The sequence below is a fragment of the Anolis sagrei genome, chromosome 6 (genome assembly GCF_037176765.1).
Source record: "Anolis sagrei isolate rAnoSag1 chromosome 6, rAnoSag1.mat, whole genome shotgun sequence".
Taxonomy (NCBI): Eukaryota; Metazoa; Chordata; class Lepidosauria; order Squamata; family Dactyloidae; genus Anolis; species Anolis sagrei.
The window spans coordinates 77264803-77291622 of NC_090026.1; the positions used below are offsets into that span (position 1 = coordinate 77264803).

Below are 26820 nucleotides of genomic sequence, written 5' to 3' on the forward strand. Positions count from 1 at the left end.
AAATAACAGAAAAAGATGACATCTTGCCACGGTTGGGTTCAGGCATTTGGAGCAATTACAAATAATGTATGCTGTATTATGTTTGCTATCTAGAGAAGAGAGCCTAGAACACAAATAACTGTGTGAATATATTTTATACCATAAATTGTAGGTCATAACTATTTAGGTAATTCTTGAGCTGCATTTTGAAATTCTGTATGCTGCTCAAATTATGTGCGGTACACTCATATGTTATGGATGGAACGAGGAAATCTATAAATGTATTGTCGAAGGCTTTCATGGCTGGAATCACTAGGTTCTTATGGGTTTTTTTCGGGCTATAGAGCCATGTTCTAGAGGCATTTCTCCTGACGTTTCGCCTGCATCTATGGCAAGCATCCTCAGAGGTTGTGAGGTCTGTTGGAAGTAGGAAAAATGGGTTTATATATCTGTGGAATGGCTGGGGTGGGGCAAGGAGCTCTTCCCTGCTGCAGTTAGGTGTGAATGTTTCAGCTGATCACCTTCATTAGCATTTGAAGGCCTGCCTGAGCCTGGGAAAATCTCTTGCTGGGAGGTGTTAATCTGTGCCTGGTTGTTTCCTCTCTGTTGTTTTGCTGTTGTAATTTTAGAGTTTTTTAATACTGGTAGCCAGATTTTGTTCATTTTCATGGTCTCTTCCTTTCTGTTGAAATTGTCCACATGCTTGTGGATTTCAATGGCTTCTCTGTGTAGTCTGACATGGTGGTTGTTGGTGTGGTCCAGCACTTCTGTGTTCTCAAATAATATGCTGTGTCCAGGCTGGTTCATCAGGTGCTCTGCTATGGCTGACTTCTCTGGTTGAAGTAGTCTGCAGTGCCTTTCATGTTCCTTGATGCGTGTCTGGGCGCTGCGTTTGGTGGTCCCTATGTAGACTTGTCCACAGCTGCATGGTATACGGTAGACTCCTGCAGAGGTGAGAGGATCCCTCTTGTCCTTTGCTGAACGTAGCATTTGTTGGGTTTTCTTGGTGGGTTTGTAGACCACCAAACGCAGCGCCCAGACACGCATCAAGGAACATGAAAGGCACTGCAGACTACTTCAACCAGAGAAGTCAGCCATAGCAGAGCACCTGATGAACCAGCCTGGACACAGCATATTATTTGAGAACACAGAAGTGCTGGACCACACCAACAACCACCATGTCAGACTACACAGAGAAGACATTGAAATCCACAAGCATGTGGACAATTTCAACAGAAAGGAAGAGACCATGAAAATGAACAAAATCTGGCTACCAGTATTAAAAAACTCTAAAATTATAACAGCTAAACAACAGAGAGGAAAAAACCAGGCACAGATTAACACCTCCCAGCAACAGATTTTCCCAGGCTCAGGCAGGCCTTCAAATGCTAATGAAGGTGATCAGCTAAAAATTCACACCTAACTGCAGCAGGGAAGAGCTCCTTGCCCCACCCCAGCCATTCCACAGATATATAAACCCATTTTTCCTACTTCCAACAGACCTCACAACCTCTGAGGATGCTTGCCATAGATGCAGGCGAAACGTCAGGAGAAATGCCTCTAGAACATGGCTCTATAGCCCGAAAAAACCCACAAGAACCTAAATCTATAAATGTTGAACCAAGCGAAATGTTGGTTAGCCATTGCAAGCATACAGTTGATCATAAATGTTTTACAATACTGGGATTTTATGATTTAAAATTATATTATATTTCCCCAAACTTGAACAATTAAAAAAAATATTGGAGGCGGCAAACTTGGTGTGATGTTTGCTTCAGTGGTTGAAAGCAACAATCTAATAACTAGATAGGTTTGGGAAACTTTACTGTGCTTCGTGGTTTTGTTTTCTTTCTTATCCTACTCCCATTTGTTAGGTTAACTATGATGAGAATGAGGATGATGATGGAGTGATCCTTGGAAACTGGTCAGGATACTATGAAGATGGTACCTCTCCTGAGGACTGGACAGGAAGTGTCCCAATTTTACAACACTATTACAGAAATAAAGAACCCGTACTTTACGGCCAATGCTGGGTTTTCTCTGGTGTGCTTACTACAAGTAAGACGTCTACTTTCATAATTATCCCAATCTTCTCTGAATATATCACTATGGAACTTTCAGTGGCAGGGTCTGTAAATCTTAGAAAATCAACTATTTGGAAAAGTTACTTTTAGGTGACAAGTCTCAGAATTTCCTTGGCCAACAGTCAAGGGACACACTAGCCAAAAATTCTGGGCATTATATTCCAAAAGTAACTTTTTAAGCTCTTCCCTAGCATGTCTAGAGTAAAGACAGTGAGTGTCATTAAGAAGTAGGGGTGTGCAAATATTGGTTTTTAAATCTTAGGTTGTATCTAATTCCTAAGTTTTGTATATACAAACAGTTATTAAGAAACACAAAAGAGGGAGGGGCACCCACACAAAAACTTAGATCAAACTCACCCAATACTTTTTCATTTGCATTCTGTAATGCTTGGAAGTCAGTTTCATTTTCAGTGCAAGCAAGGAAAAGCCAAAAATGCTACCATTCCTCTTTCAATTAAGAACAGATATTTATTTATTTATTTATTTACCACATTTGTATACCGCCTTTCTCACCCAGAGGTGACTCATGTTTCTCGCCATGAAGAGAGGAAAGCAGCAGGGCAGGACGAGCTGAGTGAGCTGGGAAAGAGACTGAGAGAGAACAGAATTCTGGGAAATGTAATTTGGGAAGGCGAGGAGCCCTATGGCAGAGAATTCAAAAGGCTCTGGCCTAAACTACATTTCCCAGAATTTTGCTCAGCATCAGAAAGCACTAATTAGGATAGGGAAGAGATTTATCCCTCCTTCCTAACTGCAGCCAGAGTTCTGTTGAATCTGCAAAGAGGAGAGCTGGCTGGTACTTCAATACTAGTAAGTAAAGCTGTGCTGTACTGGCAAGAAATCCCTAAATTTCAGTTCTATTGGTTAAAGACTTTTTTTAAAATGTGACTTTTTTTAAAAAAAGTTTTGTCAGACTTTTTAAAAATTCCAAAAACCAGTAGATGTATGAATATTTCTGAAACTTGGGGGGAATGATCCCCTGTTATCGTGTGTCATTGTATAGAAAATTCAAGAAGATAGCTCTTTTAGTTTTTTAAAGAAATGTTGTTTGCAAAAACTTTGGAAATTCCCCAAAAATTTGTGGATGAGTGAAACATTCTGAAACTTGATGAGCTAATAGTGGTACATGTGTTCTATAATTGTATCAAGTTTAATGCCAATAGCTGTAACAATGAGGGAGAAAGGGGCTCTTGAAGCTTCCCCATTGGCATAATTACTTAACTACTTTTTCGCTACTTTTCGTTAACCTGTTATAGTTACAATACAGACCTCGCCAAATTTCAGTATGACTTTAGAAACTATTTCTTGCCACCCTCTAATTTTGTAAAGAACTTTGAACCATTTTTTCATTGATTGCACAGGCCTATTAAGCAAAGTGTAGCAACTGAGCAATAATATCCTTCTCTACATTCCAGTTATGCGCTGCCTGGGGATTCCAGCCAGAAGTGTGACCATCTATGAATGTGCTCATGATCACCACAGAAATATAAACGCTGATGAAATCTACAATGAAATGGGAGAAAAAATGAACATATCAGACTTTACTTGGTATTTGCTACAATTTATTAATGAATCTGCTGGTATAGTGATGGTTGGTAGATGGGGCTGAGCAAACAAGATACATTTGGTGTTCTCTTAAGTATGATATTTTCATCCACTACTTCATCCATACTGAATTGATTTTGTTTATTTAAAATATTTCATATTGTCAGGTCTACTGGTTTATAACAATTTAATTTTAAAGTGGTTACAAGTCATTTTCATGTTTGTGTATATTTATAGTTTGTTTTTATTCTGTCATTAAATGTTTGCCGTATTTATGTTGTGTTTCGCCCTGAGTCCCCTTCCGGGTGAGAAGGGCAGAATATAAATGCTTTAAATAAATAAATACGAATATAATTCAATTTTTATGAAATTAGAACATTATTTTTCTTCAGTCATTACTGCTTTGTGTGCTTCTACACTTGTACCAGTGTAGCAACATAAGAATAAGAGCAATCAATTAAGGCTGGGTAACCACGGAAAAATTTGTTTCTAAACTCGATTCGTTTTTAGGGGTTTTTGAATTCTGAAAATTTTCTTTAAAAAAGTTCGAAATATACAAAATTTCGTAAAATGACGAAACAATTACGAAACAATTATGAATCAATTCGTTAATGGCGGACGCGATAGCGCAATATGCTAAAAAACCCTCCAAATGGGACAGGGGGAACTTCTGAAGCTTCCCTCTCCCTCTGTTGTTGACTGTTGGTGTGATAATTTATTTTTTATCACTGATAAAACAAACAACAACCCTAAAACTTGCACCAGACATACGGAAACAATTACGAAACAATTACGAAACAATTACGAATCAATTACGAAACAATTTTGAAACAATTTCGAAACAATTACGAAACAATTACAAAATAAATTGAAAATTTTGTTTCGATTTTTAATTACTCCTGCATGGCTCAATATCGGATCGTAAGCTAATTTAAATACTAATTAATAACGAATTACAAAATTAACTAACGAAACCGCCCAACCCTACAATCAATGTAATGATTAAGAAAAACACTCTCACAGATTAGCATACCCAACCTCTTCATTGACACTTGATTAATGTTTCAGTTGTTGGACTACAGTTCCCATTATCCCTAGCCAGCAGTGTCATTGGCCATACCAGAATTCTAGCACAACACACCTGAGACTGAATTCTAGCACAACACTCAATTATAGAGCTTTGATGCCACTCTAATGCCCATAACGCAATCCTGGTATCTGAAATTTAGCACATGGTATTTAAAATTCTCTGTCAGACATTAAAATATTGGTTTGTAACTGCTCATAGGAACTACCATGTATGGAATGATATTTGGATGAAAAGACCAGACTTAACAGAGGGCTATGATGGTTGGCAGGTGATTGATGGCACACCCCAGTATGTCATGAAAGGTAAGACTTCATTGTAGACATAAAGGCAAATTAGAAAAGTAAAAGTCAATTTTGGCTCATCTGTAACAGTGAAATGTTACTCAACTGTTCTCATTTTTTTGTCAGGTACAAAATAAAGTTAGTACTCTGAATAGAATATGCATGATCCATGGAGCTGGAGATGTTGTCTCCAGATCCGCATTTGGCCTGTTTCCTCCAACTACAAAGGATAGTTGGGTGCCTGACATATCTGCATCCCTGGATTTTCCTTATGGTTTCAGAGCCTCTGGTCCTTCCCTTTCCTATGACTCTTTTGCATTTCCACCATCCACGTTCTTTCTGATCTCTTACCTTCCTCTTCACTACTGCTCTTCTTTTAATCTCTAATTTTAACAATCAATCCAGGTGAAACTACTGAATTATTCAACAATGCCTATGTCGCAATATGGAATCTGAGATAACTCACAAGATAAGTTAAAGCAAAACGTAATTAAAACAGGTAACACAGAAGATTAAAACTAAATAAATGATCATATTGGAACCTTACATTTTAAAGAGTTGAAGCACCATAACAATGGTAAAAAATACATCATATCCTGTTAAAAGCTATTCTGCCGGTTGATAGCCAAAAGTCAGAACAAGCTGAAATGTCTTTGTCTGCCATCAGAAAAAGCACCAAGGGGTTAACCTTTGTTGGAGAGACTTCTACAGGGAAGCGTGGAAGCAAATGTTTCACACAAAACTATAGCAAAGTAAAATATTATATTTTACTCATTTTCCCCCAAACTATTTGTAAACATTTGAGCTGTTCATGTTAACTTCCAACTTCTCCCTAGTCCTTAGGGGAAATGTTGTGTGTGCCATACACAACATCTGGCTATTTGTATATGCTGAGAAATGCCAAGGAAAAGCATTAATCCTTTATTTTTGACTATTATATGTACCTATACCAAATTAGCTGTGTGAATAGATCACTACTGCACTGGGACTGTGGCGCAGCTGGCTGGGAGTCAGCTGCATTAAGATCACTACTGACCAAAAGGTCATGAGTTCGAAGCCAGCCCGGGTCGGAGTGAGATTCCGACCAATTTGTGTAGCTTGCTGTCGACCTTTGCAGGGCGAAAGACAGTTGCATCTGTCAAGTAGGAAATTTAGGTACTGCTTATGAGGGGAGGCTAATTTCCGACACCATGAAAATCTCCAGCAAGCATGCAAAGAATGAGGAAGTACCTCATCAGTGTCACAAATGGACGGTGAAGTGACAGCTCCCCTGGTGGCCAGAATACCCTCATGAAAAAGCTGGAATGTTAAATAGCCCCTGTGTGTCTGTCTATATATGTTGTGTGTCTATGGCACTGAATATTTGCCATGTATATGTACATTGTAATCCACTCTGAGTCCCCAGCGGGGTGAGAAAGGTGGAATATAAATACTGTAAGTAAATAAATAAATAATACTGAATTACATTAGCTTGAGTACATGTTGCCACTATAATAATTTTATTTCTTACCCGCCTCTCTTCACAGCTCGAGGCGAGTTACAACATTGCTAAAATAATCATTTAAAAACACTCTGTAGAATACACATATTAAAATAGGTAAAGGTAAAGGTTTCGCCCTGACATTAAGACCAGTCGTGTCCAAGTCTGGGGTGTAGTGCTCATCTCCATTTCCAAGCCGAAGAGCGGGTGTTGTTTGTAGACACCTCCAAGGTCATGTGGCCGGCATGACTACATGGAGCACCATTACCTTCCCACCGGAGTGGTACCTATTGATCTCACATTTCATCTCACAGTCAACCAACTTCGAGTGTGTCCACCTGAGGGTGGGCGACCGGGACAGAATAGGGATTCTGTTAGTGTACCGCCCACCTCGCTGCACTACGGTCTCCCTACCTGAGCTAGCGGGGGTGGTCTCGAGCCTGGCATTGGAGTCTCAACGGCTTCTTGTGCTGGGGGACTTCAATGTACATGCCGAGACTACCCTAGGAGGAGCGGCTCAGGACTTCATGTCATCCATGGCAACCATGGGGCTGTCCCAACAAGTATCTGGCCCCACCCACTGTGCGGGACACACATTAGATTTGGTTTTCTGTCAGGGATGGGAGCAAGGTGGCGGTGTTGAGGAGTTATCCACCTCTCCGTTGCCATGGACCGACCACTATCTGGTCAGATTTAGACTCACCACACCTTCCAACCTCTGCAGAGGTGGGGGACCCATTAAGATGGTCCGCCCCAAGAGGCTTATGGATCCGAGTGGATTCCTGACGGCTCTTGGGGATTTTCCTGCTACCTCGGTTGGTGATCCTGTTGAAGCCCTGGTGTCTCTCTGGAATGGGGAGATGACTAGGGCCATAAACACGATTGCTCCAGAACGTCCCCTCTCAAGTAGCCGAGCTAAACCAGCGCCTTGGTTCAACGAGGAGCTGGCAGCAATGAAGCGAAGGAAGAGGAGACTAGAGCACGTGTGGCGTTCGGACCCGAGCGAGTTAAATCAAACACGGTTTATTGCCCTATTAAGGGCATACGCCGTGGCAATAAAGGCGGCAAAGAAAGCTTTCTTTGCGGCTAATATTGCGTCCGCAAAGAACCGTCCGGCGGAGCTGTTTCGAGTTGTCAGAGGGCTATTGAACCCCACCATTCCGGATGGGAACCCTGACAACTCGACGGCCCGCTGTGAAGCATTTGCTCGGTTCTTTGCGGACAAAGTCGCTTTGATCCGCTCTGACCTGGATACCACGTTAACGGCAGTCTCTGAGGATGTAACACGAGCATCTGCTTGTCCTATTTTGATGGATTCATTTCAATTGGTGAAACCCGAGGATGTGGACAAGATACTTGGAGGAATGAGAGCTACCACATGCATCCTAGACCCCTGCCCATCCTGGCTTCTAAAGGAGGCCAGAGGGGGATTGGCCGAGTGGGTGGAGGTGGTGGTTAATGCCTCCCTTCGGGAAGGCAATATTCCAGCCAGCTTAAAACAAGCTGTAATAAAACCGCTGTTGAAAAAACCATCACTAGACCCCACTCAATTCGTCAACTATCGGCCTGTTTCCAATCTTCCCTTTTTGAGCAAAGTCCTGGAACGTGTGGTGGCCTCACAACTCCAGGTATTCTTGGTAGACACGGATTATCTGGATCCGGCACAGTCTGGCTTTAGGCCGGGACATGGTACCGAGACAGCCCTGGTCGCCTTAGTGGATGATCTCTGCAGGGAGCTCGACAGGGGGAGTGTGTCCCTGTTGGTCCTGCTGGATCTCTCAGCGGCCTTCGATACCGTCGACCACGGTATCCTTATGGGACGCCTCGCGGGAATGGGCCTTGGTGGCACTGTTTTACAGTGGCTCAGGTCCTTCCTAGAGGATCGTACCCAGAAGGTGTTGATGGGGGACAGCTGCTCGTCCCCACAACCATTGTCTTGTGGGGTCCCGCAGGGCTCAATACTGTCCCCCATGTTGTTTAACATCTACATGAAGCCGTTGGGAGAGATCATCCGGAGTTTCGGGGTGCGGTGTTATCTGTACGCAGATGACGTCCAACTCTGTCACTCCTTTCCACCTACTTCTAAGGAGGCTGTTCAGGTCCTGAACCAGTGCTTGGCTGCTGTGTCGGACTGGATGAGGGTGAACAAATTGAAGTTGAATCCAGACAAGACAGAGGCACTCCTGGTCAGTCGAAAGGCCGAACGGGGCATAGGGTTACAGCCTGTGTTGGACGGGGTTACACTCCCCCTGAAGACGCAGGTTCGCAGCTTGGGTGTGACCCTGGATTCATCGCTGAGCCTGGAGCCCCAGGTCTCAGCGGTGGCCAGGGGAGCATTTGCACAGCTCCGGCTCGTGCGCCAGCTGTGCCCGTACCTCGGGAAGTCGGACTTGGCCACGGTAGTCCACGCTCTGGTCACATCCCGTATAGATTACTGCAACGCGCTCTACGTGGGGCTGCCCTTGAAGACTGCCCGGAAGCTCCAGATGGTCCAGCGCTCAGCAGCCAGGTTGCTAACAGGAGCAGCTCTCAGGGAGCACACCACTCCTCTGCTGAGCCAGCTCCACTGGCTGCCAATTCCCTACCGGGCACAATTCAAGGTGCTGGCACTAGCCTACAAAGCCCTAAACGGTTCCGGCCCCACCTACCTCTCCGAACGCATCTCCTCCTACGAACCGACACGGACATTAAGATCGTCCGGGGAGGCCCTACTCTCGGTTCCGCCTGCATCGCAGGCGCGGCTGGCGGGAACGAGAGATAGGGCCTTCTCGGTGGTGGCCCCTCGGTTATGGAATGCCCTACCAAGCGACATCAGACAGGCCCCTTCACTGCTGGCATTTAGGAAGAAGCTCAAAACCTGGCTTTTTGAGCAAGCGTTTGGCTAATCAGCGCAATTGCACATAGAATGACGGTATACTGAACATAGGAACGGCATAAGGATATGAGACTGGATCTTGTTTGAGATCGAGGCATTGTATGAATGTTGTGTGTTTGCTGTTGTGTATGCTATGTTTTAATTGTTATTGTGTGGTAATTAATTCTGTGTAAACCGCATTGAGTCACCTTATATAGGTTGAGAAACGCGGTATAGAAATAAAGCAAATAAATAAATAAATAAATAAATAAATTTGCCTGTTTTTTAACTGCTAGGATGGCAGAAGCTGGGGCTGACAGCGGAAGTTCATGTCACACCCCAGATTTGAACCTGCAACTGTCCGGTCAACAAGCTCAGCAGCTCAGAGGTTTAACCCACTGCGCCACTGGGGGCTCCCCATATTAAAATGTATTTCCATAATATACATATTAAAATACACAAAACAAAAAGTTAGACATAAAATGGAAGTTTAAAATCCATTATTAAAACTATTTTGGTACTATGTGACAGTTTTCTCAATAGTTGAATTTCTTTATACATTTTCTGCATTATAATACATACCACTTCATGAAATAGCAATTGTATTGAGTTCATAAACCTTTGATGGACATAATGAGAAACATTGTACAGCAGGCCTATTCTTAATACAAGCAGAAAAAGTCAATTAGCTTTCTTCATGTATTTTAGATGGAGAGAGTCTGGAGTGCGGTCCTGCTCCGGTTATTGCCATCAAAAAGGGAGATGTCTATGTGCCGTACGACACGATGTTTGTGTTTTCTGAAGTGAATGCAGATATGGTCCTCTGGATCACAAGGAAAGTGAACGGGAAAGAGGAATTCATGCGGGTCTTTGAAGACACCAGGATGATCGGAAGGAACATCAGCACCAAAGCTGTTGGGAAGAATGAGCGTGAAGACATCACAGATCAGTACAAATTTCCAGAGGGTAATTCATACATGTATGGGTTTTTTCCTTGCCATATAGGACAAAAATGACAAAACTTTTGGTCATTATATTTTGGTATATAAACCAAGTGATCATGTGGAATCCCTCTTAGTTGGGAATTGTACATGTTCAAGCTATCTTTTTATATATAACACATTGGGTTTGTTCCAAAATTAATCATAGTGGCCCTTTTAAGTTGTTGTTCATTCGTTCAGTCATCTCCGACTCTTCGTGACCTCATGGACCAGTCCACGCCATAGCTCCCTGTCGGCCATCACCACCCTCAGCTCCTTCAAGGTCAGTCCAGTCACTTCAAGGATGCCATCCATCCATCTTGCCCTTGGTCGGCCCCTCTTCCTTTTGCCTTCCACTTTCCCCAGCATCATTGTCTTCTCTAGGCTTTCCTGTCTCCTCATGATGTGGCCAAAGTACTTCAACTTTGTCTCTAGTATCCTTCCCTCCAGTGAGCAGTCGGGCTTTATTTCCTGGAGGATGGACTGGTTGGATCTTCTCGCAGTCCAAGGCACTCTCAGCACTTTCCTCCAACACCACAGTTCAAAAGCATCTATCTTCCTTCGCTCAGCCTTCCCTAAGGTCCAACTCTCACATCCGTAGGTGACTACAGGGAATACCATGGCTTTGACTAGGCGGATCTTTGTTGCCAGTCTGATGTCTCTACTCTTTACTATTTTATCGAGACTGGACATTGCTCTCCTCCCAAGAAGTAAGCGTCTTCTGATTTCCTGGCCACAGTCTGCGTCTGCAGTAATCTTTGCACCTAGAAATACAAAGTCTGTCACGGCCTCCACATTTTCTCCCTCTATTTCCCAGTTGTCAATCATTCTTGTTGCCATAATCTTGGTTTTTTTGATGTTTAGTAATTTTTAAGTAATTGTCATTAATTTAAATCCCATTGATAGCAATGGATCTACTCTTAAGTTTTGATAAATCTTATCTAACCCAATATATTGTTACATATTGCTTCGAGAGTCTCAGTTCTTGAAGAAGTTCTTACTTTATGAGAATAAGACATAGTTATTGATTACTTATTCCTAATGTTTTTTGACTGATTTTCAATCATACTTCTCAGAGCAATAATTAGGAGCATTGGAATCAGCCCAGCAAGGCGTATTAGTTCTGTTTGTTTTAATTGGAAACCTTACTTGCCCCCAGATAGTGTCCCAGTGATAAGACTAAACCACTTTTTAAAAAAGCAAGAGTGCTTGTTCTAAATGTGATGTCCTTATGTTTGCATATTGTAGGCCCATTAGTCATCTTTTTGGCAGGAATGTAATTTCCTCTCCTCAAAACTTATGTCTTATCTAGGCTTAGGTTCAGTTTTCTGACAGTACTCAGTCTATCTTAGGTTTGCATAAATGTGATGAAAATAAGAAAGAAACAAGTTCTTTGGTACAGTTTACTCATCCTATACTTCCCTTACTTATTTCACATAGGTACCAGATAGTACTGCTGATCAATCAGGAGCTTGTGAAGCATGTTACATCCTGATATTTTAAAAAACCAAACTAATAATCCTCCAACCGCACTTTCTAGTCTAAGCAAAAAGACAGGAGAAGAGCCACTGCAATGTAGTTGTGTCCCATATTCATCCCAGACCACTGATCCAAAAGCATGCTGTGATCTGTAGTATTAAGGCTGTCAACAGAATTGGGAGATGTTGCAGGGACCAACTTCTTACTCTTGCTTCAGCTATATTATACTCATAAGAGTCATCAAAGCTGTTTTGTGTCAAATCCTAAGCTGAAGTCAGAGTGAAATGGACGTCATCTGAACATTTCTGGAACTACCAAGCACATCTGATTTATCCACAGTTGACCAACAGAATTAGCTTCCAGTGATTTCAGGTTGCGTTCTGCTTGCTTCTTTCCCTCATTTTCCAGGTTCCCCAGAGGAGAGGAAAGCTATGAAAACTGCTTTGTCCCATGCAAGCTCTCTGGAAAACTATACAGCAGCATCTTTCCCTGAGTCTCCCAAAGCAGAGCTCACACTTGGGATAGAAGAGGAAAAGACATTGTTGCCAGGACAGCCTATTGATCTTAACATTGTTGTAAGGAACATGTCTGCAGATGCATGGACTGTCAATCTGTGTGTTTCCTGTCACCTGGAGTCATACACAGGGAAAGTACAAGCTAGGCTGAAATCCATTCAACAGACGGTCCAAACAGAAGGCAAACCAGGTGGGTCTACAGATCTCCATTAAATAATATCCCTGTCCTTTTACATTGATAAAGCTGTTCCTCTCTAGGAAAATGACTGCCTCTCCTTTCGTCCCAGTCAGGCTCCCTCTCTTAGGACCCCAGTGAGTTGTATCATAGATCAGAATAAAGTACCAAAATTATCCTTTGTACATAGAATCCTCCCAATCAATGCTCCGAACTACATAAATGCTACATACATAGCACTGTGCAGCCACTTTAACTGCCATGGTCCCATTCTCTGTAATGCTGAGGTCTAGAGATAAGGCTGAGGCCATAAAGTATGAATTATCTACCTAAAAGCAGTAGACCAGTGTTTCTCAACCTTCCTAATGCCACAACCCCTTAATACAGTTCCACATGTTGTGGTGACCCCCAGCCATAAAATTGTTTTAGTTGCTGCTTCATAACTGTAATTTTGCTATTTTTCTGAATTGTAATGTAAATATCTGGTATGCAGGATGTATTTTCATTCAGTGGACCAAATTTGGTACACATACCCAATACACCCAAATTTGAATACTATAATGGGGTTGGGAAGCGGGTTGATTTTGTCAGCTGTAGTTGCTGGGATTTGTGGTTCACCTGCAATCAAAGAGCATTCTGAACTCCACCAACAATGGAATTGAACCAAACGTGGCACACAGAACTCCCATGACCAACAGAAAATATTGGAAGGGTTTAGTGGGCATTGACCTTGAGTTTTGGAGTTGTAGTTCATCTATATCCAGAGAACATTGTGGACTCAAACAATAATGTATCTGGACCAAACTTGGCACAAATATTCAATATGCCAAAATAGTCCTTGACATTTGGGAGTTGTAGTTGCTGGGATTTATAGTTCACCTACGAGTGAAAAGTATTCTGAACCCCATTAATGATAGAATTAGGCTAAACTTCCCATGCAGAACCCCCACGCCTTGAAGGGACTCTCTGGCGAAAGCCTCCCTCCAGCCTCACAGACTCTCCCTCACCTGCACATGTGTACCACACTGCCATGTACCAAGCTTGTCTGCTCTCTCCTTCTTGTATGGAGTCTCGGGAAGAGCCCTCCCCCTGGCTGAGAGGCTGGCCAATCACAGCAAAGGAAGGCTTTTGGTGGGAGGATTTGTCGTCTGTTTCCAAAAAGGAGGAGACAGACAGATGGAGAGATGTTCAGCCTTCTCTGCCAAAAGGGTTCCTAAGATCATCAGAAATATATATTTTCTGAGGGTCTTTGGTGACCCGTCTGAAACCTTCTTGTGACTTCCCAGGGAAGTCCAGGTTGAGAAACACTGCTGTAGACCTAACCTACAAATCCTGGCATTCTAGAATGCAGTCATTGCAATTAAAGTCAGATTATTATTATTATTATTATTATTATTATTATTATTGTTGTCATCATCATCATCATCATCATCATCATCATCAGCATCCCGTACCTGTCTCCCCGAGGGTACTCAGGGCAGTTTCCAACAAAAGAATGGCAACCATTCAATGCCGTAATAAACCAACAAGAAGTGCTTTAATTGTGTAATGTGACAGCACCCATAATGTTTTCCAATGTAAATGAAAGACATCAGAGAAGGGTGGAAGTATTACAAGAAGTATTACAAATTTTACTTTCATAGTATATCGGACAAAAGAATGGCATGTGAGATCGGGGCCTGCAATCTGCTCAACATCTTCATTTGTAAACAGCAGGCATCACCCTCAAAATTACCCATATACAAAGTGTTAAATTTGGCCTTTGTTATATGAATGATCCTTTCTCACCTTTTCTCTTCGTTGTATTCATGCAGTTATACAGACTCCTCTGACAGTAGATGCTGATAGGTACATGGACATAATGAGTTCAACAGAGGATGAACTTCTGTTCAAAGTCAATATTTTTGCAAATGTTGAAGATACTCATGAAAATCTTGGAAAACGGATAACCTTGACTTTCCAGTACCCACCTCTCAAGATAGAGGTAAGAAATTTCATGACAACTTCAATACTTAGATGGTGGTACATAGTTAAATCCAAAATGAGACACACCAATAAAAATAAGAGATATACACTAAAATGCATGGAGTGAGTGCAACAATGTATATTTAATGAAACAAATTTACGATCTCAACCATTATAGCCATAGAGAATAAAGACAAGAATGGGTTACTGTATTTACTCAATTCTAATGCTCATCTTTTTTTACTAAATTACCGTCCCAAAATAAAGGTGTACATTTGATTCATGTAATATGGTAAATACTTTTTTGGGTTTCAGGGTTTTGAAAATTGAGGTCCGCATTAGATTCAATGGTGCATTAGACATGGGTAAATACATTATTTGCTTCAATGGGATCACATTAAATAATTTGGAATAACCCACTTTTATCTGTTGTCGAAGGCTTTCATGGCCAGAATCACTGGGTTGCTGTAAGTTTTCCAGGTTGTATGGCCATGTTCCAGAAGCATTCACTCCAGACATTTTGCCCACATCTATGGCAGGCATCCTCAGACCTCACAACTTCTCAGGATACCTGCCATAGATGTGGGGAAAGTGTCAGGAGATGCTTCTGGACCATGACCATACAGTCCGAAGAACGCACAGCAATCCACTTTTATTTGAGTATAGACATCTAGATATCATATATGCTGATAACGGAAACTATGCCAGCTTTAAGAGGACTCATAAGATAACTGCCTTTAAACAGGATTACCATATTTTAATAATGATGCAATATTGAAAAATAGCTTGTTTGGTTTTTTTTAAAAAAAACTACAACAACATTTAATCTGATGTCTTAAATTTTAGTTCAACAAGTTAGTGTGGGAATTTAGTACTTATTTTAGGACATGTACAATATGTTTCAGGGTGATTAATGCTGATCAGTGAATGGAAACCACTTTTGAGAATCAAAGGCAAGGAATATTGTAGTATCTACTTGTGTGGTTGGTAGTTAAGATACTTCTGAACAGGTTGGATGGGCATACATCCGCATGTGTGTACATTAGTCAACTTACAAGGACATAGCAAGGATTTGTCACTCTTTGGACACACAGTGCTGCAAATGCATTTAGAGAAAACAGGCAATCTCATTATGAAAGTTCCACCTAGATTTCACACAATTGCATTTGAGTGTAGAACACATCCATTTTACATTTCTAAAAATCTTGCAATTTTTTTGTTTTACAGATGCCAGAAACTGCAAAAGTGAATGAAAGCTTTACCTGTGAAGTGATTTTTGAAAACACTCTCTGCATTCCCTTGGAAAAATGCAAACTGTGCATTGAAGGCCTTGGCATTTTTCCAATGAGAACTTTTGACCAAGGGTAAGTTAATTGGCTTCAAGGGATCTGCCATATTCTGAATCATGTCATGTCAGTCATATGTGGCAAAATCTATCTGGTAGAGATTTACTCATCCTACCTGAGACATGAAGAAACAGGGCCTTGTGTCAAGTGAGAGAGTTATTCCATTTAGTCCTAGGTGACCTACAGTGAGTACCAACAGTTCATGAAGTCAGAGGAATCTTTCCCAACTCTGACACAAAATAACTATCTCACTCTAGAAAACCCCACATCCTCCAAGACGAACGGAACCACCTAAACTGGGCTCTACAGGTCAATGGATACTCCACCTCAGACATCAGAAGAGCTGCAAGTCCGAGAACAAGTCATGAGAGTCAAGACAAAGATCCACCCAGAGGGAAAGTGTTCTTGCCATACATCAAGGGAAACACTGACCACATAGGGAAGCTGATGAGGAAATACAACATACAAACTATCTACAGACCCACCAAGAAAATCCAACAAATGCTATGTTCAGCAAAGGACAAGAGGGATCCTCTCACTTCTGCAGGAGTCTACCGTATACCATGCAGCTGTGGACCAGTCTACATAGGGACCACCAAACGCAGCATTGCCCAAACACGAATCAAGGAACATGAAAGGCACTGCAGACTACTCCAACCAGAGAAGTCAGCCATAGCAGAGCACCTGATGAACCAACCTGGACACAGCATATTATCTGAGAACACAGAAATGCTGGAGCACTCTCACAACCACAGAGAAGCCATTGAAATCCACAAGCATGTGGACAATTTCAACAGAAAGGAGGAAACCATGAAAACAAAATCTGGCTACCAGTATTAAAAAACTCTAAAATGAAAACAGCAAAACAGCAGAGGGAAAACAATCAGGGACATCTAATCACCTCTCAACAAAAGATTGCTCCAGGCACTTCCAGGCCATCAAATGCTAATCAAGGTGGTCAGTTGAAACATTCACACCTAGCTCCAGCAGACAAGAGTCCTTTGTCCCACCCTGGTCCTTCCACGGATATATAAACCCTTTCTCCTAGTTCCAACAGACCTCACTGCCTCTGAGGATGCTTGCCATAGATGCAGGCGAAACGTCAGGAGAGAATGCCTCTAGAACATGGCCATATAGCCCGAAAAAACCTACAACAACCCACAGACATCATTATGCTTCTGATGAAGACGTTGAGAGAACTGTGAGATGCTGGTTGCTGAGACAAAGTGTTGACTTCTTCCATGATGGCTTCAAAAAACTTGTTCATTGTTGGCAGAAATGTATCCAATTGTCTGGTGAATATGTGGAAAAGTGAATAGTGGTAGTTAAAGAGCACATTCTAAGGATTATTTCTGCATTTGATTTATTATTATATTTCCATCCAAACCCAAGTTACGAAGGTGGAGACATTACTTTTCATTCAACCCTCCCCCTCCCACCCCAGGACTTGTAGTTATAAAGCAAGCCTTCTTATTTGGGATTTCTTTTATATGGATTTTGACAGAGGACTTTGCCTACATAAAATCTGGGACATTAAGAACTTATTGTAGTAATCTGAACTTATACTGGCAAACACACATTTTGGTACCTCAGATGTTTTTATTATTATTATTTGCTATACTTGTATACCGCTGTTTCTCAGCCTAGCCGGCGACTCAACGCGGTTTACAACAAAATATAACAATCAACAGTATACAATTTAAAACCATAAAAGCATAATACACAATTCACATATCAATAACAATCCAATACATCTCCTGACTAAAATCATGATCCAGTTCGTCGTCCATTGCCAATCCTTTAATCATTACATTAATTGCACTGAGTTAACCAAATGCCTGTTCAAACATCCAGGTTTTTAATCTTCTTCGGAACACCATCAGCGAGGGGGCTGATCTTACCTCCATGGGAAGGGCGTTCCATAGCCGAGGGGCCACCACAGAAAAGGCCCTGTCTCTCGTCCCCGCCAGCTGCACCTGTGAAGCAGGCGGGATAGAGAGCAGGGCCTCCCCAGAAGATCTTAGGGTCCTGGTGGGCTGATAGGCCGAGATACGTTCGGATAGGTAGGTTGGGCCAGAACCGTTTAGGGCTTTAAAGGCCAACGCCAGCACTTTGAATTGAGCCCGGTAGCAGATCGGCAGCCAGTGGAACTGGTGCAGCAGAGGAGTTGTATGCTCCCTGCGCTCCGCTCCTGTTAGTATCAAGGCTGCCGAACGTTGGACTAGTTGGAGCTTCCGGGCCGTCTTCAAAGGCAACCCCACGTAGAGAGCGTTGCAGTAGTCTAAACAGGATGTAACCAGAGCGTGGACTACCGTGGCCAAGTTAGACTTCCCAAGGTACGGTCGCAGTTGGCGCACGAGTTTTAACTGTGCGAATGCTCCCCTGGTCACCGCCGAAACCTGGGGTTCCAGGCTCAGCAATGAGTCCAGGATCACACATTTCTGGGTATACCTGATCTGCTGATTCCAAAAATGGCACTACTTTCCCTTTATCGGCTTAAGTTTTTTATTTCCAGAACATATTCCATCTATCAGTTGCTATCTGGTTGCCCATAGAAAATCATTATAACCATTTCTAAAAAACTAGAGCTGATGCAGTTTATTCAATGCAATTTTCTGAATCCACAACCCAAAGGTTTTTAAATCCTTGTGTGTTAACGTTTATTGGTTATTGTTTATATGTGATTTATATTAATTGTATTGTATTTTTGTTTTTGTGTATTGCTTTTGTTTATTGATGTGTTGTTGGGCTTGGCCTCATGTAAGCTGCTCCGAGTCCCTTGGGGAGATGGTGGCGGGGTATAAATAAAGTTTTATTATTTATTTATTTATTTGTTTGTTTATTTGTTTATTTATTAATAATCCCCAGGAACAGGTCTAAAAACCAAGACCAAGAAAAAAATGTTGAACTGTATTACAATTCTATAATTATAGACCAATTTCTATAAATCTGAACTTATAATTATACAACTATAACCAGTACTAATAACAATCTTTTTTCTTTCTCAGGAATATATACCCCGGTCAAACTTCTACATCCAAAATAGTTTGTACAGCAAGGAAGTTGGGAGAGAAGAAGATAGTGGCCAAACTGAACTCTACTCAAGTGAAAGGAATAACTGAGGAAAAGTTTATTACCATCACCGAGGATGAGGAGAGCTATGTACTGTGAATATAAGCTTTATTTGATGCCTTGGTTGTGAGTCAACTGATGAGAAACATCAGTTGACTCACAACCAAGTGTGTGAGTGATTGAAAGTTACATTTATTTTAGTTCAAACTAATAGGGATGGATTGATATGGAATATATTTTATATTTTTTCTTTGCAAGAGAACTTTGTAGAAGTCTATGCATTTTGCAATTATATACACGGGTTTGGATATTATGTATAATTTTTGGCATCTGAAGGAGAAACACACAGGGTTTGGTCACACATTGTAGAAAATTTAATATAACACATTGGAGGATCAATTAGCTTGGTATTATAGACACAGGGTTTGCTATTATGCAAAACACAAGTATCATGCACAACTTCCAGCTGTCTTCAACATCACATTCAGAAGGAAAAAGTAGTAACATGATGCTTTCTCTTGTGCTTGTCCTTTTGTGGCTTAGTTGGCCAATGTAGCACAGCTCACCAATTTTTGCTAACTGTTATGAAAGGCATGTATTTGTACATATACATTAATTCATTATGTCTTTGTGTACTTGCGTTTGCCAAACAGTAGCTCACAGTCTGTTTTCCTAGCCTATGTATCAACAAAGATGATAATGTAGACAATATCTAGTGACTTCTCAGAATCAGACACAAGTGCGAGTTGGATTTTAAATGATACGGGAAATGGCATTTGGTGCCACAGTTGTTTTTGCCTCTCTTATATTTTAATAAAATTGTGTAAATTGGCTATCTTCCATAATGTATATATATATAATGTGGAATTTATGTGTCTTTTAATAAAATTTTAGTCCCTTTGAAACAAGAAAATATGCATTTTCTTCAATAACTCAAATTTTTATCATGAGTTGCTGCTATAGGAAACTTTTTTGCCTATATCATGCCTCACAATAAAAAAATTACTATGAAATCTATTTGTCTTACTCTTTTTCTGTCCAATCACACAACGAAAATACACAGAAATATATTACACTATTGAATTAACACATTTATTGGCCTAATTTGGATGGATATATTGGAATATGGAAAGAAACAGATGTAAATACTTCATTTTATTGAATAATCAGATCTCAGGAGTTTAAATATTATTAGATAAATGACAAAGTGGACTGTAATACAATGACATTTTGTGAGGAGCTGACAGAGCATCTCTCGTGTATTTTGTACTTTTTTTAAAAAAAAATAGTTTGGCCTTTATTTGCTCCATTTGCCTTTTTAGATGTTAGCAGCCTTGAGTCCCCATGAATCCTTTGAAGACTGTTTGGAAGCTTCAAGTGGTCCAATGGGCGGCAGCCAGATTACTCACTAGAGCAGCGTACAGGGAGCATACCACCTCCCTGTTGTGTCAGCTCCTCTAGTTGCCAGTCTGCTACCGAGCACAATTCAAAGTGCTGGCTTTAGCCTATAAAGACCTAAACCGGTGGTTCTCAACCTGTGGGTCTGCAGGTGTTTTGGCCTAAAACTCCCAGAAATCCCAGGCAGTTTACCAGCTGTTAGAATTGCTGGGCATTGAAGACCAAAACATCTGGGGAGCCACAGGTTGAAAACCACTGCCCTAAACAATTCTGGCTCAGCTTACCTGTCTAAATGTATCTCCCTCTATGATCCACCTCGGAGGTCAAGATCATCCAGGGAGGCCCTACTCTCGGTCCCACCTCCTTCATAGGTGCAGTTGGTGGGGATGAGAGAAAGGGCCTTCCCAGTGGTGGCCCCTTGGCTATGGAACCCAGAAGGAGGTGGAGGAGAAGGAGGCAGAGGAAGAGGAGGAAGAGGCAGAGGAAGAGGAGGCGGCAGGGGAGGCGGCGGGGGAGGCGGAGAAACATACATAGATGTCTTTCCACCAAATAAAATCACCGACCTTGAAGAAATATACAATGAGGATGAGGAATTCGTTTTGACTTGGACAGCCCCTGGGGATGATTATGATTTTGGACAAGCTGACAGATATGAAATAAAAATGAGTGCAAACACATTGGACTTAATAGAGATAATAATAATAATAATAATAATAATAATAATAATAATACTTTATTTGTACCCCGCTACCATCTCCCCAAGGGACTCGATGCGGCTTACATGAGACCGAGCCCACAATACAACAATAAACAATAACAGCAATAAATACAAACAATAAATAACTCAAAAGCAAAAATAAGCAATAAACATTAACAGTAACAAGACGCGTTTAAAAACCTATGGATGGTCCAAATGTAATAATTAAATTTTTTTTAAAAATAATGCTGGGCATGACAAGGTGACATGGAACTGAGGTAGAAGTTTTTGGAGAGGGATGAGTGTGCAAACAATCTTAGATCACTAATAAAGAGCGTTTAGGGACATATTGCTGAGAGTTTCCTTATTCTGGGAAGGCACACTGAAACAACCACGTTTTAGGCTCCTCCTAAAGACTGCCAGAGTTGGGGCTTGCCTAATGTCCTTGGGGAGTGAGTTCCAGAGTCGAGGGGCCACTAACGAGAAGGCTCTCTCCCTCATCCCCACCAATCGCGCTTGCGATGGTGGTGGGAGCGTGAGCAGGGCCTCTCCAGATGATCGAAGAGATCGTGTGGGTTCGTACACAGAGATGCGGTCACACAGGTAGGCAGGTTCCAAACCGTTTAGGGCTTTGTAGGTGAGCACCTGCACCTTGAATTGGGACCGGTAAATGAATGGCAGATTAACTTTCCTAGTGCCACCTCTTTGGACATTTCTTCTCTGATACCTGAATTTGCTGGAGTCAAACAGACCTTTTGGTATAAGCCAGATGATCTCGCAAAAGAAAATGGCACCTTAGTCTACTTTGCCATTTGTGCCATTGATGAAAGCAACAATGTTGTGGAAGTATCCTATATTGCAAGGGCCACTCTGCTCCTTCGTGCATTGCCTCTTCCTACAACTTCCTCACGTGTCTCTGTGATCATAGTATGCGTTGCCGTATTGTGTGGTATTGCTGACATAACATTCTATGTTTTATATAAGTGGGGAAAAAGTTGTCGTGAGAGCACTGATTGCATGGATTAAACTGTGTCCAGTCAAAATGTTAATTAAACACTATATGTTTCACTTCCATTGGTGGTTCTTAATACATTGTGTAAAAAACAGCAGCAGATCAACAGCATGAAGTTCATCTGTATTATGTATAATCTCATGAATGGCTGCATTTATGACTAAATGCACACTATGAAGGCTTACTTACTTACTTAGGTGATCCCTCGTTGGACGAGTAGGATAGTCTTCCAGGATCAGTGTTCTGGTGGGTCCCTAGGTGACTGTGGAGCCCTATTCTTGACCTGCATCTTCTCCCGCAGTGAGGGCATTGGTTTCCATGTAGAAGGTGGTCTCGGTTGGGGTTGGCTTGGAGCGCCTTCCTCTTGGCACGTTTCTCTCTTTCACCCTCCATTTGTGCCTCTTCAAATTCTGCAGCACTGCTGGTCACAGCTGACCTCCAGCTGGAGCACTCAAGGGCCAGGGCTTCCAAGTTCTCAGTGTCTATGCCAGAGATTTTAAGGTTGGCTTTGAGCCCATCTTTAAATCTCTTTTCCTGCCCACCAACATTCCGTTTTCTGTTCTTGAGTTTGGAGTAGAGCAACTGGTTTGGGAGATGGTGGTTGGGCATCCGGACAACATGGCCGGTCCAGCAGAGTTGATGACGGAGGACCATCTCTTCAATGCTGGTGGTCTTTGCTTCTTCCAGCACGCTGACGTTTGTCCGCCTGTCTTCCCAAGATATTTGCAGGATTTTCCGAAGGCAGCGCTGATGGAATTGTTCCAGGAGTTGCATGTGACGTCTGTAGACAGTCCACATCTCACAGGCATACAGCAGGGCTGGGAGGACAATAGCTTTATAAACAAGCACCATGGTCTCCCTACGGATGTCCCAGTCCTCAAACACTCTCTGCTTCATTTGGGGGAAAATGCTGCACTCACAGAGCTCAGGTGGTGTTGTATTTCGGTGTTGATGTTGACTTTGGTGGGGAGGTGGCTGCCAAGGTAGCGGAAATGGTCAACATTTTCTAATGTTACACTATGAAGGCACCACCTAGACATGGGTTATAGACATGGAGCCCCCGTGGCGCAGTGGGTTAAACCCCTGTGCCAGCAGGACTGAAGACCGACAGGTCGCAGGTTTGAATTCGGGGAGAGGCGGATGAGCTCTCTCTATCAGCTCCAGCTCCTCATGCGGGGACATGAGAGAAGCCTCCCATGAGGATGACAAAACATCAAATCATCCGGGCGTCCCCTGGGCAACGTCCTTGCAGACGGCCAATTCTCTCACAACAGAAGCGACTTGCAGTTTCTCAATTCGCTCCTGACACGACCAAAAAAACTCCACCTAGACATAAAGTCTTTCCTATTTTGAGACTAAAAAGAAAATAAATTAAAGGGGGAAGACGAGTCTAAGAATTGTTGGGGAAAAAATTCTTCAAAGTTATAAGAATAAACTACTAATTAATTTTGTGGGGAAATATCCGGTTTTTGCTTCCTGCAGAATTCTGGGGTTTGTAGATCAGGGAGGAGACTTTAACAGCCTCACTAAACTACAAACCCCAGAATTCTGCAGGAGGCAGAAACCGGATTTTAAGTGGATTTTTTCTTTAGTGTGGATTCTCCAAAATGTCTCCATCAAAAATTCAAATTCCAAAGTGGCACTGTTACTTTAAATCCCATGCGGTTCAGTATTACAAGCCCACAGGTCTCCCTCTCCCTTTTCAAAAGGCTGCCAAACAATAGCAAGTGCTTCTCTGAACTGAAGGATGCGTCATAGGTGGGCGGAGCTAGCTTGTTACGTCAGCGGAGACAACCCGGAAGCGCGTCCACGTGCTTTTCCTTGGCTGCTTCGGGAGGAAGATGCCAGGCGGAGTGGGCTCCGCGTGCGCTGCCGGGGCCGGCCTCTTGGGGGCGCTGGCCGCCTGCTCGGCTAAACTAGCTCTGGGCGCTGACTACTTGCGGGCGGGCTGCCTTGCGCTCGTGGCGGGGGACGAGTCCGCCGCTGGCCTTTGCGTTTGGGTAAGAGCCGCCCTTGCGCTCGCCTTGGGAACGCACCAATCAGCGAGGCGCTTCCTTTCCAGTAGGAAGCGCCGGCTTGCTGCAGAACAGAGAAGTTGGTGCGGGTGCGCATGCGCAGCAGTATTGGCCACATTCAGTTTCTGTGTGGTTGATAATGAGCAGCCAAAGCTTTGCAAAAGAATATTAATGTCTGTGAAATGTGTTTCTATGGGAATTAACAATTAGACCACATCCCGTAAGTTTTCCTTTGGTGACTAATAAAAAGAAATAAAGCTCTGTTAGCTTAAGCCACAGGCCTATCCAGTCAGGCATTGTGTTTGCACAGTGGTCAGTCATATGCAACTGGGAAGCCCACAACAGGACATGGGACTTAGTAGCATCCTCTTGCCAATTTCCCCCCAAAGAGCAACTATTCAGTGACATATTACTTCTGGTATTGTAATATATCATACAGTCATCAGGATTAGTACTCATTGATTTCAGTCCAGAGAAGACATAATGCAGAAGGCAATGGACCTGCCTCATGTCATGTTCTATTTTTTATTTATCGTGTCATCAGCAACCAGAGGCGGCTCTAGGTAATTTTCAACGGTAAGCGAACAGTATTTTGGTGCCTCCCCCCCCCAACCAATCACTGATATATATTTTCTGTTCGTCGTGGGAGTTCTGTGTGCCATATTTGGTTCAATTCCATCATTGCTGGAGTTAAGAATGCTCTTTGATTGTAGGTGAACTATACATCCCAATAACTACACTAGCCACATTTGCTCCCTTGTCGCCGCACCTGGCCCGCTTTAGGTCTGGAGGCGTTCTTGAAGACCCCGGCGTGTGCACCAAAAGTCACCTCTTCTCCTGACTTTCTCCTCAGCCATTGGGACCAAGAGAGAGAGACAGAGACAGAGATGCCCACCTTTCCTGAAGGTAGGCGCAAAAACAAAGGAGGAAGCGGAGGTGGGAGATACCTCCAGCCGGAGGGGCTTTCTCTCTCTCTCTCTCTTGGTCCCAATGGCTGAAGAGAAGAGGCGACTTTTGGTGCGCACGCTGGGGTGTTCAGACATGCCTCTGGACCCGAAGCGTGCCAGGCGCGGCGGTTCTGCCCCTTGGGGAGAGGAGGCGGGTGGAGCGCCGGGGGATCGGGAAAGGGAGCCGGTCATGGGGAAGGGATCGAACACGGAGAATGATTGAGTGCCGGCTCTGTCCGTGCACCCGGTGGCCGGGTGGAGCAGGAACGAGAGGGGCTAGGCGAGGATCACCCGGGAGTGAGGCACAAAGGGAAGAGGATCACCCGGCAGTGAGGCACAAAGGCAGGCCATTCTTCTGTTTCCGCCATCTGCTTCTCTGGCCCTGAAACTCAACAAAAAAGCTCCTGTTTTGTAGCAGGTTTCCTATGAGGCGGGTGAGGTGGTAGTCCTTTGTGATATTATACATTTTTCTCAGGAGGAGGCGGTGGTTCACAGTATCATAGGCTGCTGACAAGACTATGAAGACAGCTCCTGTGATCTGCTGCCTTTCAAAGCCATCTTCTATGTGCTGAGTCAGGTTCAGCACTTGTGATGTGCAGCTTTTGCCTTTCCTGAAGCCAGCTTGCTGTGGGATCAGACAGGGGTCTATATTTTCCATAATTCTATGCAAAATAAGTCTCTCCAGAACTTTGTAGAGGTGTCACAACAGGAAGATTTGTCTGTAGCTTTTTGGATCATTACGGTCTTTGCCTGGCTTCAAGATGGCGATGACTCTTGCTTTCCTCCAGATTTTGGGGATCTGACAGGATGCAGTGCAGTTGTTCATCAGCTCCAGCAGCCAGCGATGTCATCTTCTGACAGTGGCAGAATCATTAGGAAAAGTGTGTGGCAGCCCAAAGGGACTACTTTGAAGGATATTAGTGTAAAATTGTTGTATCTTAATACAATTATTTTTTAATGAATAAAGGTTGAATACTTTTTGAGCACACCTCATATTTTATTCCTTTTGGTAGGCCACTTTGAGTCTCAGTCTTGGAGTCAGATGCGATATAAATAATGGAATAGATAGATGAAAGATGCTTGTGCCATAATTGCCAAGTTTGCTCAGAAATCTTTGGTGAGGGATTCCATCAAAAGCCTTTTGAAAGACTAAGAGCATGCTTTTTAATGGATCCATATCCACCTGCTTATGGACACCCAAATAATTCTAGATGTACCAAGACAGGAATTCGTTCTTTAGAAGTTATGTTAGCTCTTCTCCAGTAGGATTTGATAAGAGAGCAGTACGTGTGAAAAAGATCTTGGAGTCCTCGTGGACAGCAAGTTAAACATGAGCCAACCATGTCATGTGGCAGCAAAAAAAGCCAATGGGATTTTGGCCTGCATCAATAGAAGCATAGTGTCTAGATCTAGGGAAGTAATGCTACCCCTCTATTCCGCCTTGGTTAGACCACACCTGGAATATTGTGTCCAATTCTGGGCACCACAATTGAAGAGAGATATTGACAAGCTGGAATGTGTTCAGAGGAGGGCGACTAAAATGATCAAGGTTTTGGAGAACAAGCCCTATGAAGAGTGGCTTAAAGAGCTGGGCATGTTTAGCCTGAAGAAGAGAAGGCTGAGAGGAGACATGATAGCCATATATAAATATGTGAGAGGAAGTCACAGGGAGGAGGGAGCAAGCTTGTTTTCTGCTTCTCTGGAGACTAGGACACGGAACAATGGCTTCAAACGACAAGAAAGGAGATTCCATCTGAACATCAGGAAGAACTTCCTGACTGTGAGAGCTGTTCAGCAGTGGAACTCTACCCCAGAGTGTGGTGGAGGCTCCTTCTTTGGAGGCTTTTAAACAGAGGCTGGATGGCCATCTGTCAGGGGTGCTTTGAATGCAATATTCCTGCTTCTT

At 42.8% G+C, this 26820-nt stretch overlaps 1 protein-coding gene across 1 annotated transcript in view; it reads left to right on the top strand.

The window, feature by feature from the left end:
* Positions 1–18987, top strand: part of LOC132778600 (protein-glutamine gamma-glutamyltransferase 4-like) — a 34298-nt gene extending 15311 nt beyond the window's left edge. Inside the window, exons 7-14 of the mRNA XM_060781773.2 lie at positions 1854–2037; positions 3479–3611; positions 4897–5000; positions 10022–10279; positions 12181–12477; positions 14277–14446; positions 15655–15791; positions 18782–18987. Of these exons, the coding sequence (XP_060637756.2) occupies positions 1854–2037; positions 3479–3611; positions 4897–5000; positions 10022–10279; positions 12181–12477; positions 14277–14446; positions 15655–15791; positions 18782–18944 (1446 nt within the window). The 3' untranslated portion in view covers positions 18945–18987. The remainder of the gene's footprint in view (positions 1–1853; positions 2038–3478; positions 3612–4896; positions 5001–10021; positions 10280–12180; positions 12478–14276; positions 14447–15654; positions 15792–18781) is intronic.
* The last annotated feature ends 7833 nt before the right edge of the window (positions 18988–26820 follow it).